This window comes from Seriola dumerili, unplaced genomic scaffold (assembly GCF_002260705.1).
Source record: "Seriola dumerili isolate Sdu_G_001 unplaced genomic scaffold, Sdu_1.0 BDQW01000149.1, whole genome shotgun sequence".
Classification (NCBI taxonomy): domain Eukaryota; kingdom Metazoa; phylum Chordata; class Actinopteri; order Carangiformes; family Carangidae; genus Seriola; species Seriola dumerili.
This window is the reverse complement of record NW_019174404.1, coordinates 23969835-23987827: the sequence shown is the minus strand read 5'-3', so window position 1 is coordinate 23987827 and position 17993 is coordinate 23969835. Positions and strand designations below refer to the sequence as shown.

The 17993-nt window shown below is 43.3% G+C and overlaps 1 protein-coding gene across 1 annotated transcript in view; it reads left to right on the top strand.

The window, feature by feature from the left end:
- Positions 1-4573: 4573 nt before the first annotated feature.
- The window catches only part of LOC111226117 (B-cell lymphoma/leukemia 11B-like), a 44554-nt gene continuing 31134 nt past the window's right edge, over positions 4574-17993 (top strand). Inside the window, exons 1-2 of the mRNA XM_022751211.1 lie at positions 4574-4725; positions 13772-14288. Of these exons, the coding sequence (XP_022606932.1) occupies positions 4671-4725; positions 13772-14288 (572 nt within the window). The 5' untranslated portion in view covers positions 4574-4670. The remainder of the gene's footprint in view (positions 4726-13771; positions 14289-17993) is intronic.

Sequence of the window (17993 nt, the reverse complement as noted above, 5' to 3'; positions counted from 1 at the left end):
TTTCTAATCTGCTTTTCATTACTGATGACTGGATAGAAAAAAGAAAATCACCCCTTAAATTGATGATGCTGACATTAAGACTTGATGGTGGCTGTTAAAGAGGCCAGTCAGCTGGAGTCTCTTACATGTATCTGAAATAATGTGTCTCTTTCTTTAACCCTTTTTTTCATCTTGTCAGCAATGAAATATTTCAGCAATCTTTGCATTTAATGGGAAAAGAAGTGTGCAGTCCTGTTCTTAAATATATTTTGATTCAAGACAGAACCTAATATTCTTTCTTAAAGTAAACAGTCTCACCACAAGGTCTATTTTATGGGTCTTCTGGATCTTTCACAGATATTACATGATCTTCTTCAGCCAATAAAGGCTGTTTCCAAGGTCAAAAAACTTATAGGCTCATATGGAAACTAATACGTCCTTAAAATGGCCTGAAAAAAAAAAAAACAATTACATTTTCACACCTACTTGGCAAAAGAAGCTCACGTGATTTGATTTAAAGCTCTGAAACAGCTACTGAATGGACCCTGCAAGAATGGACTTTGAACAGATAATATTCTTCATGATTTGATTGAAAAAAATCCACTTACTAGATTTTGTTCCTGAGATTTCAGTTGCATTTCTTCATCATCATCTGTGATTAGCTCAGTTCTACAAACAGACGAAGCTTCATTAAAAGTTATCAGTTATCAGACGATCCTGGATTCTGATTGGCCTAGTGTAAAAAATGTTGACATGTTTAAAAATAGACTAAATTTAGCATTCCTATCACAGCGTCTCTGTAACGTTGTGAAGTCACTGTGCAGATTTGTTTTCCCCCCAACATCCTGCTTTATCTCCCAGCATGCATCTGAACACATAAACATCAATATTAGCAGTTTAGTGGTGAACAGTTGTTGGGAAAGTGATCTTAAAACTCTAAAGGACACCTCCACGTCCCTCTAATTAAATCTTAACCGCCCAGCCGAGGCGATGGGCAATAGGAGGAGGGAGGGAAAAAAAGGCTTATTTAGCATTAACATAAAAACAAACAGCCGCATATATATATGCAAATGAAGGAAGGGCAAAAGCAGGATGCCAGGAGCCATCCGCCATAACTCACACTGATGGCCTTTAAGTGAGAAATCGCCTTCCAAAAACGCCCAATAAGAAAGTGGGAATGATGCACCTGTCGCCCGTCTGACTAATGAGTCAATCGGGTTGCAAGGACAAGGAGCACATCCGGGTAGTGAAGTGGGCCTGGAGTGTCACTCATGATTCCACAGTAGTGAGGATTTCACAGCCTTAGAAACAGTCCAGAACGGCAACATCACACCTTAAATACATTAAAGCTGCAATAAGAAATGATTTACAAGTTGTAGTAACATCAGCAGGGCTCAAACTGATAACAGTGTAGACCTGAAAATGTATTTTAGAGGCATCCCTGGTGTGAGTGTGTGTGTGTGTGTGTGTGGACTGAATATGAGCGACAATGAAGACAGCTTCTTCTTTCCCTCCGTCCATCCGCCAAGCTGCTCAAAGCAGCTTTAATCCCATATCTTCATGAAAAAAAAAATCACTGGCACTGAGTCGCGCCTTAAAAATGACAATGATTTACATTTCAACATAATGCTCTCTGTCGGCTGTTATTGTGACAAAGTGCTGCATGTATCCCTCCCAAATGAAAGTGGGTGTTCTGTTATGTGCACAACAAAGACATTTGGACGAACCTGCCATCCTCTCCTTTTTCTTGTAAATGAGCATGGGAAATCTATTTATGTCCTCCTACAGTATACTGGTGAAATAAGGGAAGGCTTTTGGCTTATGGAGAGACAGCCTGAGCAACCGAGACGAGCCTCCGTGAAGATATATAGAAAGAAAGAAAGAAAGAAAGAAAGAAAGAAGGAGAGCGATGGAGAAGAGGAGCGGCAGCACTCGAGGCGATGCAGGAAAAGTAGCAAGAAGTCCAAACACAAAGCTGGGTGGATGAGGGACAGGGAAAGGCGTTCTCGCTGGATGATCTGCCGCTCTGACAACACCTGGCCCAGGAACAAACTACCGGCTTGTCTAGATGCGAGGTAGGGAGGGATAAAAAGAACCCTGAGGCCCTGCCCCGCCCCCCCCCCCCCCACCCTCTTTTGCAGGCAGCGGGGTTGAGGATAGACATGGAGCCACTAAGTTGAAATGCAGACATGCAGATGAAGAAAAAAAGGGGTTTTTGGAATGTGATAGCAGCTAATCCAGCTCAGATGTGGCACTGTAAGGATGAAGGGGTTGGCAGCTGTAGTTTGCAGTCATGGCTGACTGGCCACTGGTTCAAACCTCTGCTTTAAAAAACACCCAGGTTCTTCTAATACAAATCTGAGCAAGGTGGGGTTTCATCACAGAGACGCCACTGCTCAGCTACCACAACTCACCCACTTTCTATCTGTATACACACACACACAGATACACACACACACACACACACTCCTCTACATGTTCCTCCAAGTCACCAAATTTTACTTTAGCTTTTGAGTCTCCTCCTCTCCCACAGGGACGTGTGAGGATGAAAATCAGATGCTCCTCATTGTGCCTCTCTGTTTAACAGTGGGTGCTGCTGGGAGCAGTCAGCAGCCTGCATGATGCTGCTTTCTGTCACCGCACCAGTTATCCATCATCAGCCCGCATCCCATACACACACACTATACACACACACACACACACACACACACACACTCTGTGTCAGTACCTGCATATACCGTGTATGTGATGGTGTGTGTGTGTGTGTGTGTGTGTCAGTTATTACAGTTTTCTCTTGTCTTGTGTTTTGTAATTTTACTTTGAAAATACAATATATTTCTTGATAAATAGTCAGTGAAATATTTTTATTAGTGACAACTAAATGTCTGTTCACCTTAAACATTTCCATTTTCATCTCCCACTTCAGCTGGAGTCAGTTTTTTTTTCATCCTGAGGTCACCGTGAGGTCACAAACACGCTCTGTTCAAAAAACCTAACGTTGTTAATTCTTAATTCTCTGACATTTACATCACTTACATTATTAATTAACGTGATTAAACAATTGAGAGAGAGTGATGTGTGTTCTCATAAACTGCACGCTACACGCAGGTTATTATTAAACGCTTTGAATGGGTGAATGTGAATGAAATGTGTGATCCATAAATTTGCTTATCGCGAGTAACCGTCGGATAAACATGCAGCCCTACATGAATTAAAGATCTGGTGAAACATAGACACACGTGTTATATGATGAACTTAAAACAACACGGGCTGATTCACCTGCTCAGGCAAAAAACATAAAATAACAGGATTATATTTTTTTTAACTGAGGCGCATTTAAATGTAAAACACAGTGAGTTAAATTCATCCACAGGCAGCTGGTGTGCTGGAAGACGGGCCTTTATTGTGGTGAAGGCGTCTGCACGTGGAAGTGGTTTAAAAGGGTCAAATATTCAGTTTAAATAATATTTTATCATCGGAGAAATTGAAGCAGTCCGTCCAGTAAACGGGAGAAGTGTGTGACAAGCGGCACAATGACAGACTACGAGACTGCATGCGTTTTAAATGTGAACACACGCTCCTGCAAAGTGTCCAGTGTCCTGCGGACGAGCTACGGAAGCGCCTCAGGTGACACTTTAACACGAATAAATCCCGTTCTAACAGTGACGGGACACCGACGGAGACTTCCTGAGCGACTCTGACCACTGCCGCCGTGCGCGCCACACGCCCGAGTTTGCTTGTGTGTGCGTGTGTGTGCGTGTGAGTGTGTGTATGTGTGAGTCAGTGTGTGTGAAAGCCACCACTAGTCGCCCCCAGTGCTCTTCAGTCTCCACTCTCCCTTCTCACCGCAGACTGAACGTCACGTCCGCACTTGAACTTGAGTTTTCTCCCATTGTAGAAGCCAGAGAGCCGCACAGAGCCGCACAGAGCCGCACACAGCCCGGGGATGCGGGACTCTGCAGCTACAGCACAAAGAGAAAAGAGGGTGGCAGCCTGTCCTCAAACCAGCACTGGGCTTTGACTTGAAGAGTTAGTCTAACCCGCCCGCCTGGCTGGCACTGCCAGTGCAGCAGAAGTGCCCACCACTTGGCGACACCCCGCGAAGTGCCGAGGAGAAAATTGGATTCCTATTTCACTCACTTTCCGACGTTAATTGCATCCGTTCACCTGCTTTCTCCGGACAGGGACGCGCGGTGTCCAAGGTGGCCCGAGAGTGGACACAGGTAGTGACCTACCACCAGGAGCTGACCGCCGACCTCCGCCTCGCCGCGTCTCTCCTCCACTCCACTCCTCTCCTTTCTCCGCTCACTTCTGACAGATGGTGTGAAGGCAGCCGACGGCAGAGACGGACTGTCCCCCTCCCTCACCACCGCCGCGACCGAAGCAGGGAGGCGCGCAACCACTTTGGCACCAAGCTCCGACCGAGCGCCCGGCCGCCCAGCGCTGCGCCACGGCCGGTCACAGCAGAGCGCAGGAGCCGCTGCCTGCTGGAGGGAGATCCGTCGCGGAGGGGTCATTTCGAGGGCCACATTTTGGGCCGGTGCAGAGCGGTCAGTTTCGGGTGGCCAGCCAGCGGCCGGTTTTGGGACCAGATTGCAGTCGGTATACAGGAGCAGCAGCAGCAGGAGGAGGAGGAGAGCCGACCCTTCCAGCGCCGCTCTCCGGGCGATGCCAGTGTAAATGCCAGGGCGATGTCCCGACGCAAGCAGGGGAACCCGCAGCACCTGTCCCAGAGAGAAATACCGCGTAAGTATATCTGCAAAAAATCACACACCACACCATATGGTTAGCTTTATTTTGTTTTTATTTTATTCATTTATTCATTCTGAGGATTTTTCTCTCCGGATGATCGGTGCGTAAAAATGATTTTTTCAAACTTGGAACAGAAAGTTTGTCAAAGTGGCTCCTGAAGGTCAATTTCTTTCTTTTCCTGTTTTATTGACAAAATTAGATAAAAGTCTTAATTTAATGATCGGATCATTACGGTGTGTAAATAAGCCTCTTTTATTTGAAGCAAATTCACAGAGTAGAGCGTGTTTGACTTCTACTCGCGGAGAAGTCGGAGATAAACCCTGGTACTTCACTGAGACACGACGTCCTTATTACTGTTCCACTTTTAATTAAATTAAAACCGGACGCGTTGGGGAGAAATGTACTTCATATCAACACACAATAAAACCTAACTGTAATTGTAATCGGTTCTTACTTTCATAATATAACAGCAGCTCTGTTATATTCACATGAATACACACAAAAAGAAGTCACTGATGAATTCGAGAATTTAATTGTGAGAAATTCTCTTCATCTTCCACTGAAGGAAAAAGGCCGATAGTCGCATCACAAACATGAAGATGCAGCTGCCGCAAAGAGAAAAGCTCCTGAGTTCAATCAGAGATGGTTCTTCTTCTTCTCCGGTTCAACACGGAGACTTTTCTCTTCTCTTTTCCTGCAGGTTATTGAAGCTTTAGCAGAAACACTCCAGCCTCCTCCTCCATGCTCAGATGAGTTCAGTTCCGTTCATGCTGCATGGATGCAAAGTTTACAGGCTGCTTCCCCTGGTTGTAATATTAATGCTGCTGGCTTTGGATTATTTAACAGCCTGCACGTCTTGACAGGGAAAAATTCTGGGGTTTCCTCCCGGCACTTTAATACAGAGCAGCTCCAATAAATGATGTCAGTTAAGGTCAAAATAGCTTGAGTTATATTTAATATCATCTCCAAGGCTTTTACTGCGGGAGAATTAAAATAGTTAGAAAAGAAATTAGTTTTTTCTTTTGCAAAGAAAATTTTACAAAAAAAAAGAAAAAAAAAAATCAAACGTAAATTTTGCAAATGAATCCGCAGAGGAAGCCATCGCTTCCCTCTTATTCGACGCAAACTCTTGATATTTGTGCGCAGATAAACTTCTCAGCAGTGATACAATTTTAATACCAGCTGGACCAGCAGGACTTTAACTACTGAAGGCGCAGAATATTAGTGCGGGACAGTGAGTGACAGGTCTGCATGGTTGAGTCTGAATGAAGGAGGAGGTTGTAGATGCAGCTCAGTATCATGACTTTACATTTGGTGAATATGAGCACTCTCTTTCCTCCAGCTGGAGGTTACTTGGGGAGACTTGTGCTGTGTGAAGCCTGCCAGATCAGATCACTTACACTACAGTGTATCAGTGTGCACCCATGTTTACAGTAGAGACTCAGCATGGCTGTACGCTGAGTGCGTGTCCGTGCCCAGGTTTTGGGCCATGCTGCCTGACTGTCTGAAGGCTCGGTCCTCTCTGCTGCGTGGCCTGGCTTTTTGGCATTCTACTGTCAGTCCCCAACGCTCATGAACACACACACACACACACACACACACACACACACACACACACACACTTAAAGACGCTGCTTGTGGCATTGATGTCAGATCACCTCCTGACAAGTGGAGATTTGATTGCTTAACAGAGCTACTTGTGTGTGGCAGTTCAGACACAGGCCTGCAGTCTGGACTCGGTTACCTTTAGAAATGGGTCACATTGTGCACGCTGCATGCTTTGCTGTGACATAAGCTTCTGAAGCAAAGAGCAGAGAAAACACATTAACACAGTGACAGGTAGACAGACAGACAGACACTAGACGAGGAAAGACGACAGAGCATGCAGATGAAGGATAATAAATGAGCTTCCTGTTTGCACTGTGTAAAAAGCTGCTTTACACTCACTCTGTGTGTGTGTGTGTGTGTGTGTGTGTGTGTGTGTGTGTTTGTGTGTGTGTGTGTGTGTGCACGTGAGTGTATGTGAAGTGTAAAATGCATTTTGTTTGTGTCCTCAGAGCAGGTCTGAACTGTCTATCTGTCTGATTTTATGCTGTACATTCCATAATTCATGTGTAAGAGATGCTCCCTGATTTATTATGCTTGAGTACACACACACACACACACACACACGCACACACACACACGCACACACACACACACAGCAATCAACACAATAATATATAATATATATATATATATATATATATATATGTGTGTGAGCTTGTGTGGACATGAACACACACCTATATGCAAATGAACACGTGAACCCCACCCCCCAAATTCAGAGTAATTCATTCCCGAGCTGTCAGGTCATAAAATGCATTTGACCTGTGTTTTAATTGGAGCATTTTAAATTTTTATTTTCCAACAAGAGGCGACACACACTCCAAAAAAAAACCATGAACTCTAGATTTGAATAGGAGAAGAAGAGGAAGAGTTACTCCACCTCTTTTGTCTTTCAGTATCCTCTCCTGAGTGCGAGGAGGTGTTGGGAACAGTGAAGTAATTTTTTCTGAAGGTTAAATTGCTAATTTTTTTAAATGCAGTTTGGCCTGAGTCATAAAGTGACATTCTTACGCTGTGATGGAAATATGAGATATGATCTTGCAGCCCTTTTTTTTTTTTTTGCACATACAGTTGTCCCCTCTAATTCGTCTGCTTCCCTTTGTTTCCATCTGTTTTTGTATGATTAGAACACGTTTAAAAAAAAAAAAAGTAATCAATAAGGGATCACAGTTTGGCCTGGAATCCACTGTTCAGTGCACTCCATGAACACTGAGTAATAATTTGCATGTTAATTGTCTCGTTCTGCAGTAAATATGTCTGATGCTGCAGCACATCCCGCACTGTAGCTTTCCATTTCTCCTCATTCACACTCGTTTCCTGCAACGTTAAAATCAAACAGTCCGTCCTGAGTGGGTGATCTGATGTCGCTTCTCCCTCAGAGACACACAGGGAAGATTAATCAGTGGAAATCTATATATATATTTTTTTGTTTGTTAGGCAGATTCAGTGTGTGTTTTGGTGTCACCACGCAGAGACAGTTTACACCCGAAAGTGCAGACGTGCCTTCTGCTTCTCATTCACTGCAAATAACCCCAGCTTTTCCTCCGAGAGGCTGATTTAGTGTGAAGAGACGCAAACAGGACAAGAGCTCCCATTGTAGACACACACACACACACACACACACTCACACACACACACACATGCACAGAGAGAGAGAGAGAGAGAGGGCTGTGTGTAAATTGCAGTCGCCCACTTGAGATGCATGTTTCCCTTTGGCTTGTCAAATAGCCGTGCACCCTGCTGGGTCTAAGTCTTTGTTAGAGAGAGAGAGAACCTGGCAACTCCGTCTGTTAGATTCACTGAGTCGTTCTGCACATGAGCTGTTTTTAAAAAAAAAAAAAAAAAGCCACAAATGAAAATGTTGGTGTGTTATTAAGTGTCACAGCTGATCGGGACGAGAACATAATGATATTCCTAATAATCCCTCACTGTTCTAACAAATGTCCTTGTTACAAATAAAGCTCCGTTCACACTAATTAACTAAACATATTTTTTCATTGTAAACAGTTGTAATTAAAGGGATAGTTCCTGTAAAAACCTGCAGACAGTGAGGTATGTGTGTGTGTGACACAGAGAACACAAAATAGGTAAATGAGAAAATGTTTAACATTCCAGTTTTACTTATTTCTGGTTTCCAGAAAAACACATAAAAAGTTTTTTGTTGGAAATTGCATTAAAAAAATGCGTGAATTTTTAGAGTGTGTGTGTATGTGGGTATGTGTGTATGCATGCGCATGTGTGTGTGTGTGTGTGTGTGTATCTATGAATCCTCAGGACGAAGGTTTTCAGTTCCCAGAGAGCAAGCCTAAACTCATGTTGTTGATCAGCAGGCTGCACACACTCTCCCACTACTGACACCACACACACACACACACACACACACACACACACACACACACACACACACAACACACAACACCACACAACACACACAGGCACACACACACACACACACACACACACACACACACACACACACACACACACACACACACACACACACACACACACACACACACACACACACACACTGCATACCAGAGAGTTGGTTTGCTCAGCTGAGGCTTGGTGAGCTGTCTGTTGTCTCTTGCCCTTCACCATCAACCCTCCCCCTCCCCCCAAACTCCCTCTCTTTATTCCTCTATGCCCCCCCCCCCTCTTGCTCTGTCTGTCTCTCCGTGTCTCTCTCTCTCTCTTCCTGCTAGGGGGAGCTCTCAGGCTGTCAGTGCTGCACTCGCTCTCCCAATGAGAGGAGCAGCACAGTGCGAACATGCAGCGTGTGTGTTTGTGTGTGTGTGTGTGTGTGTGTGTGTGTGTATGTGTGTGTGTGTGTGTGTGTGAGTGTTAATCAGATGACATCAGTGTTGAAAGACCACATTCACCTCTTAACCGTCAACACCTGCACACTCTGTTCTTGACTGTCTCTCTCTCAGTCACACGTTCAATTTGCACCCTGTAACCTACTGTAAATTCATGACAGTGGCTGACTGACATCTATAGCAGTCACCGTCAGTGTGTGTGTGTGTGTGTGTGCCTTCACACTGTAGTGTGTTGATATAGTGCAGCAGCTCGAGAAGTTGTAGTTCTCCTTTTTTAAGTTTATATTTTGCACTTTGGTTTTTAGATGTGAATTGTTTTTCCTTTACATGTTGAATGACATGTTACTGCTGTTCAGAGCCTTTTGTGCTGTTTCTGTGGAGCGCTTCGTCTCTACCACAGCATCTCCCAGGGCAGGTGGCTCACTACGTGCTCACATCTTCTTCCTCTTCCTCCTGAACTTTCTGTAGCTAACACCGCCACATCAGACTGAGACAAATGTGCAGAATTATTTGCACATTCGCCTCCAATGCGTGTGTCACGGGCTCGACGCGGTAATCCTGACTGCGACCAGCGCGGGGATTTACCTCCAGATGAACTTGAATTAGCTTTGAGCTAAACAGGTTTTCATTTGAAACCGGGTCAGATTTTAAAATAGGCTGTGAATCATAACGGTGGGATGTTTATTCTCAGATATTATGTTTTAAAAATGTGAATAAATCTCTATAGAATTCACGTGAGATCTCAGCTGTAAAATCTTTATAATGTTTTTTTCGGGCGTCATTCTGACAGTCGAAAATTGTGACGTTGTGATTACCTGCGTCAACACAATGTGCACACATACGAAAGTAGACGAGTCACATTTGAAATCAAAGAAATCATGAACAGAACACAAAGGCTCCTCAGTACAATTAATCCACCGTTTGTGTTTTCAAAGCTGACGTTGGATGCAAAGTCACTCATGTCAACATCATGTATGTTTTCAGTATCAAACTGTATGTGATGCTGCAGGTGTGTGTGTGTGTGTCTTTGTGCATTCTCTTTGGTGTATGAGGAAATGAGTGTAAGTCAATGTAAGGTCCTGGGTGTGTGTGTGTGGGTGTGTGGGGGTGTGTGTGCAGTGTCACGCACAAACATTTGCTCTGGATTTTAGAGCTTGCATGTGCGGTGGAGGAAGCAGCAGTAAAGTCTAGTTTTGATAAAGTTTTTCACACACACACACATGCACCCACACACACACACACACACACACACACACACACACACACACAGTGTCACTGGTCTTCACACAGAGCTGTTCTGGGGACAGTTTTCAGGTTTTGGTCAGGGAATTTTTGATGCTGGTAAAAACTGTAAAATCATTCAAAAAAAAAACTGTAGAAGAGAAGAAAACAAATATTTGAGAAGCAGCTTGCTGCTAATACGCTTTTCCATTTGTGTGTGTGGATATAATGTGACAGTTGTGTGGAGAGCATGAAGGGTGTAGATGGATTAACAGCACATTTACAGTGATAGGCAGAAAACAAAGGAAGCCAAAACTCAAAGACGGTGGCTGCTCGCAGGGAACTTCTCCCTGACGACAGGAATTCAAAGCCGTGCCTTTTTGGCCTCGACTGGAGCCAAACGCTGTATTTCAGCCCTGCAGACACCTGTTGCCTTGGCCTCACTGCAGATACTGTAGATGGTTTGTCAACAGTGTTATTTTTATTGCAGTGTTATTTTTGAGCTGTTCATTTTTAGACATTCCTTGTCTTTTGATTTTTCTGTTCTTCTTCACTGCAATCCTATTAGCACTCATGCCTGACTCACATCAGCCTTATTAGGTAAATCAGGCCAAAGTGACGCTTCTTCCTTTGCATTTGTCATTTGCAAACACACTGTTGACTTAATCGGCGTGCATTAAATATGGGCGAAGAAACCGCACACTTTATTTATTGATGCAGTCTTTGAATATCTCCTGAAACTTGCTCCAGCTGCTGTGGATGTGACGGTGTTTCTGCAGTCGAGTGTAAATGTTAGAATTTTTCTGTGGTTTCAGAACATCCTGATGTAGTTGATCAAGGCATCTTCACACACACACACACACACGCACGCGCACGCACACACACAAACACACACACACAGGAAGTCTGCTGTGTATTTGAGGTCTGTCATTTTTTTTATCATGTGTCTATAATGGTTAATTTCTCAGATGAAGTCAGGTCAGTGGGGGTCAGTGTAAGTGTGCAGTGTATTTGTTCCAGGTCAGCTCACCGGCTTTATTCTCTTTCATGTTTATCACTGGAGGAACATGGCTGTTCATTTCAATAGAGTAAGGACAGATGGCTGCAGCCTGCAGGCCACACACACACGCACATACACTACATGCATACACAATGCATATGTGTGTTTGTATCCACATGGTACACATGCACACACAAACCTGATCCGACACACGGTGCATGCAGTACAAACATGCAACGCATGCACACATGCAGACGGAGTGGAGGAGATGGTGTGTGGAGATGTGGGCTGACAGAGACACACTCTACACCTGCTCACACACACACATACTCATACTTGCCATAGAGAGATAGATACTTTATTTATAGCCATAACAACAACAAAATAAATCATGATAATAGAATAGAAAGCTTTAGCTAAAATTAAAATTTTTTTAAAAAGTTTTTTGTGATTATGAAGATGAGAATAATTAAGATGCAAACAATAAATGATAAAATATATTGTAAAATGTACGTTGATTTCATAGGTTATTATTACTAAGTAAATAATATCAATTATGATTTATTTTAATAGCTGTAGTTTTTATTTATTTGTCATGTTGCCCACCAACCTATTTACATAATATAGTTTTATGTTTAGCAATAACATTTGCGTATGTATATATGCATATGTATTCATATAGTGTATACCTTTATGCGTATTTACATATATATTTTTTTTATCTTTTTGTGTTTTGGCTTTTCCTTTTCTTTCCTTTTTCCTGTCTCCTTTTTATTTTTATCTGTGTTATTAATTGTTTTATAATTACGCTAATCCTAATATTGCTATTACCACTACAATAATAATATCTATTAATCTGAACTGTATTAAATACAACAGTGGAGGTCAGAACTCCCTATGGCATCCCCAACTAAATCTGATGGCTCATGAGATCATTCCGTTTTTTCAATTTTTAATTTTATTAAATTTAATTTTATTCTTATTTTTTGTGGTTGTGCGTTTCTTGACTTTGACTTTGTTTTAAGGGGCCACAAGCAGAAAGGCAGCGGAGCTGTAGACACACGGTGTATATGAGCAGGATATTCAAGAGGTTTCATGCCAGTCAGCAGTGTATTTAAAAACAGACCTATAACGCAGGTATGTGGCGAGGTGGTTGCTCCATCTGGAGCCTTCGTCTGCATTTGACACCCCAAATCTGTTTGCATTTCTAATGTGGAGGCCAACCTGCTGCTAATCCATCATCTCATATTAGAGAGAGAGTCAGAGAGGATGATGATGATGATGATGATGATGATGATGATGATGATGATGACGATTTTTATTTTTCTTCAGCCTCTTTCAGACCTCCTCACTCCTTCACAGGTGATGATCTAAACCAGTCCCCTCACTTACAGCCTGTTCATAAAAGCATGAATATGTCTGACTCCTCCACTCAGCTGATGAGGATGGCAGGAATAATGACCCAATAAAAGTGAATGTTAAAAAAAAATACCAGCATCTCACTCAAATCAACTTAGAGTTTGTTGACCTTTAATGGAACAGCACAGAGTCTGTATCACCAGACATCGGTTTTTGATAAAGAATTAACATGGACACATAAATCAGTCGTTCACAAAGTGGTGGTCCGGGACCCCCAAAGATAAGGTCAGAGGATAAATTGTGCTTCACACGATTATTCTTATTTTTGGAAAATCACGGTTTGGTTTGTCGTCTGCAAGTGTCACAACCAACACAACCGGGTCACAACCGGTAGACACTCGCAGGGTGATGTAATGTATCTAATATAAATGTAGTTCTCTTCACACACAAAAATGCAGATTTATCAAAATGTTCTCTGTATGTGTGTATATGTGTAAGACTGAATAAAAATCTCACTAAATGTCAAGTTTGATTTGTACGTTTGCAAATGTTGATAAAGAGGGCGGAGGGAAAAGCCGGAGAGGGGCAGGAGATGATGAATCAGACAAACGGGGTTGAGGGTGCACAGTGTCAGACTGTCTCTCCTTGAAAACATTCATGATGTCGCATCCAGCTGTGCAAACGGTGGGAGGAGTTGTGTGAGGGAAAAGAGAGAGCGTTTGAGTTTGAGGGAAGTTCAGACCCTTCCTTCGTTTAGACCTCTGAAGGCCTGAAGGTCGTTGGATTGTTTGGGGAAGTCGCACAAATGTTTGTCGGGTGATTCTCCTGGTGGATCCTGCTTCATGGTTACTGTAGGAAACAGCATGACAGCAGAGCCTTCCCACAGTTATCCAGGGAAAAGAACAGGAAACGCAGCCCCTGCAGGGTTTTGCCTATCGATGTCAGTCCCCAATTCAAACTACCTTTGTTTTTCTCTATCTAAGTCTCAGTCCAGGTGTTAACTCATGTCTCTTCTGTTTTTCTCATTGGACAGCAGAGGTTGAGCATCCAGATGGCAGCCTGCTCTCCGACTCCTTACCCCATCACCCGCTCGGCCTGCCCTCCCACACACTTGGCCTACCTCCTGACCCGCTGGTGCCCGGCCTGGCCCACGCCCTGCCGCCCGGCCTCCATGCCGACCACGACCTGCTCACCTGCGGCCAGTGCCAGCTGACCTTCCCGCTGGGTGACATCCTCCTCTTCATCGAGCACAAGAAGAAGCAGTGCCAAACGCCGTTGCTGGCTAATGGCTGCTATGACAAGATGAACGACCGAGGAGGAGGAGGAGGAGGAGGAGGAGGAGGAGGAGGAGGGAGTCCCATGCTGCAGGGCCTTCATCACCACGGCCAGCGGGTGGAGCTGAGGAAGGTGGTGGAGCCGGTGGAGATTGGCATTCAGGTGACACCAGAGGAGGAGGAGGAGGTGGGACGAAGAGGGGAGGGAGGTGAGAGGGGAGGGAGGACGCCCCCCAAAGGAATTTGCCCCAAGCAGGAAAACATGCCGGCAGGTAGGCACAATGAACACACACACACACTTTGTGAAGGAACAGTTCCACATTGTAGAGAAAACACTTACCTGAAGATGAAAATCAGTGTTCAGCACAGGGACCTGGTTAGCCTAGCTTAGCATAAAGACTGGAAACAGCGGTATGTTTTTTGAACAGAACAGAAAAGTTTTTTTTTGTTTTGAGGGGATTTTTTTTATACATTAGAAAAATTTCTCGACCGACAGCAGTTGTAGCAGATCAGGCTAAAAATAAATGTAAAGGGTGCAATTGTTGTTACGTGTTTCTGGATGAGAGAAGCCTGACACCTTTAAGGCAGCATATGAAATATGAGTTGTGGAGAGGAAGCCCTGCCTGTGTTTGTCTGTAACAGTCTGAAAATGGCTTCAGCTACTTGCCAAGAAAGTGTATTATTGGAGGTATCACCCCTTCACAAGCCAAACTTCTTCTTCATCTTAACACTTAAAGTCTGACTTCTGAAGATGTTAAAAGTGTGTTTACACTGTGTTTTCACTTTTATCTTGGAGACACCAGTTTTCCAGTGTGGAGAGACCACTTCTTTTTTTTTTTCTTTTGCTGTAGTTTTATGCAGTGTTACAGCTCTGTGTTGCTGCCCTCAGCTTTGTTTTGTACAGTGTAGTTTGCCAGATACAGTTTTCTTTAGTCACCAAACCTGTCAGCTGGGATGTCCCTAAACTCCCCCTTTAACCACAAGTTGTATATTTTATATTTCTTTTTGTTAAACAGCAAAACACAACTTATCAATCAGTGAGCTTTAGAGATGAGGGCAGGGTTGTTTTAGCACAGAGTAGGGCTAGCTGTTTCCCCCTGCTTCCAGTCTTTATGCTAAGCTAGGCTAACCACGTCTCATCTCCACTTGTACAGACATGACACTGGTATCAATCTTCTCATGTCAGTGTCAGAAAAAGGCAAGAAACATATTTCCCAGAATGCTAAAGTATTCCCTGTAGGAAGGAGGGATGGTGAGGTGTTTGAGAACCTTTTTAACATAACACACTCGCACATGAATGGACGTTTTCAAGACGCAGCCCGTCCTCTCTGGGAGAGAGAGAGAGATGTTGGTTCCATTAGAAGGAGAGGACAACAGAGAGAAGGGGAGAGAAGGGAGAGACAGGCACATTACCCACTCAAAGCCCTAAACCCCCTCAAGGACTCGGTTAGTTGAAACAAATTGTGCAAAACATGACAGAGAGACTCACCCCGACTTTCATGGAGAAATCCAGCCTAAGCCATCTGCTTAAAAAGGTGAAAAGCTCATTAAAATTCAAATAAGCAAAGGAGGAAAAAACACTATGAAAGCAGAAGGAGGAGGGAAAAAAACAGAGAAAGGGGGATTAAAAAGAGGCTAGTTTCTCCCCCATTCAGTTTGGTAAAGAGGCATTTTAGCAGGAGAGCAGCTGCAGGAGGAAGAGCAGCAGCAGTTCTCTCAAACCAGTCAAGACGCTCATAAAAGAGCCAGAGGGAAAGATTCAGGCTGCTTCCTCTCAGCCGTCCTGCCTCCCTACAGGTCACCGCTTGTACCAGACTGCAGTCAGTGTCAGCGGCTCAATGAGAACTTCTCCAAGATCATCTGTCCAGTCTGACACGATGACATGAGACACACAGCAGTTTACTGTCCAGGATACAGCACATCCTGATGTGTCCATTCATAGATTTAGGTCACATCAAATCCATACTGGCAGGTTCATACAGCCTCGTGTTGCTTTTTAGAAAAGTAGAAAAATCAAAGGCGTGTTTGGAAAATTCTGTTCGGCCTTCTCCTGCTTCAGACAAACGATATAGATATTCAGCTTCTTTCCACAAGCGCAACACACAGAAGAAAATATAAGATATAGCTGAAATGCAACAAAAACTCAGAACCTCTAGATCCCCAGATTCACCTTGATGATGCTTCATACACAAATAAACCCTAATAAACAAGCATTTAGCAGTCAGAGGGAAATTAAATAGATTAAAATCAAAGGTAAAATGTAATTAAAAACTTAATAAAACACAAACAGACAAAGAAATACAAGTTTGTCTTCAGCGTAAACAACCACACCATTTAATTTAAAACACTACATTTTTTTGGTTGTGTTGGTGAAAGACTCATACAGCAGTTTTCAGGTGGGCTCTAAACACAGAAGCAGAACACAGATGTGTCCAGGTGTGTTTCATGTATCTCGAAGAATCACTGGTATTTTAAAATCAGTGCTCTTACACATCAGAGTTGTACTGAGAAAAGACAGCAGCCTTTCTGCATGAGAACAGGAACAAACACGTTGATTATAAAACAAAGAGTATGTGGTAAAGGATGTGATGATTTGCTGTACAGTAATTAAACCTGGCTTTGAATGTTCTAAAATTCACACCGAAACCTGTTTCCAAAGGGATGATATGAACACATTTGTTTACACATAACTAATAACAATCTGCATTTTGCCTCTGTGAAATAATTAAATCCTTTATTTAAACAGGTCGTCTCATTGAGATCGAGATCTCTTTTTCAACAGAGACAAAAAATGTACAAATGTACAAAAATAAACATCTACAGTTTATAAATTGACAGAGATGCACAAAGAGGCAATTAGAATGGACACACACAGATAATTCACATACATTATACATTACAAGTACAGTCTTTTAAACTCTTCCAGTGAAATAAGAGAATGTAACTAGCTCATTCCATCTGTACAAGTTGTGTGAACAAGAGCTACAGTTAAAACGTCCCGTGACCTGACGTAAGTTTAAATGTAACCAGAGAGTACAGATATCTAGGTAGTTTTTGCAGCAGAGCAATACAGTGCTGCTCCCTTCTGTTTATTAAGGAGGGCCATCCCACCTTTTCATATAGGATGCAATGACGAGTTCGAAAAATTTCATCTGTGACACACAGAGTCAAGAGATTCAGTGTGGTGAGAGAAACATGCACACAAACTGTAGATTGTACAATGGTCTTTCAGACGAGAAACGTGATTTGTTTCTGTAAAAAATCCAATTTTTGCTTGATAGGTGTTTAAACAAACTATAACTGATGCTTTTCTGTAACTCAGGAAGCTCAGTGTGTTCTCAGTCACTGGTTGGAGACACCTGTGGTTTGCTCTGTTTATAGCGACGTTTCTAAAGTTTGTGTAAAACCTCCCTGACACAAGTCGATCCATCAGCAGCACTGAACTAAACTTAGCAGAGCAGGACTTGGCCTGGAGCCATAGGAGGAAGTGCTCTCACAGGTAACACTCCTGCAGCGGGACACAGCTCCTCTGAATGTGTCAGTCTGCGGTTTGGCTTGCACTGTAAAACACTGTGTTTGGGCCTGAACTTCATCAATATTTTACCAGGCTGTTCCACAGCTGTGGACAGCGCAGCCACCTGAACCTCTGAGAGCGACGCCACTTTAGCTGTGTAGTTACGCCGCGGCTTTACATCCAGCACGTAGCTGGGCCGGAGGAGGGTGCGAGCCGCAGAGCGTCTGCAGAGCTGCACTCAGGCGTGTGCACTAATTGATTGGCGTTGGTCACGTTATTAAGTCGGCATTATTCATATTTATGTGCATAAGTATATTTTCCCTCCTGTGTTTAAACGCTCGCAATATATCTAACTGTAATCCTCCTGTGAAATCAGCTCCACATGTGCAGCGTTGGAAGGCTTCAAATTGTAATTGCACAATATTTCTTCATAACAGAACACGCAATAATTTTCACATTAAAAGCAA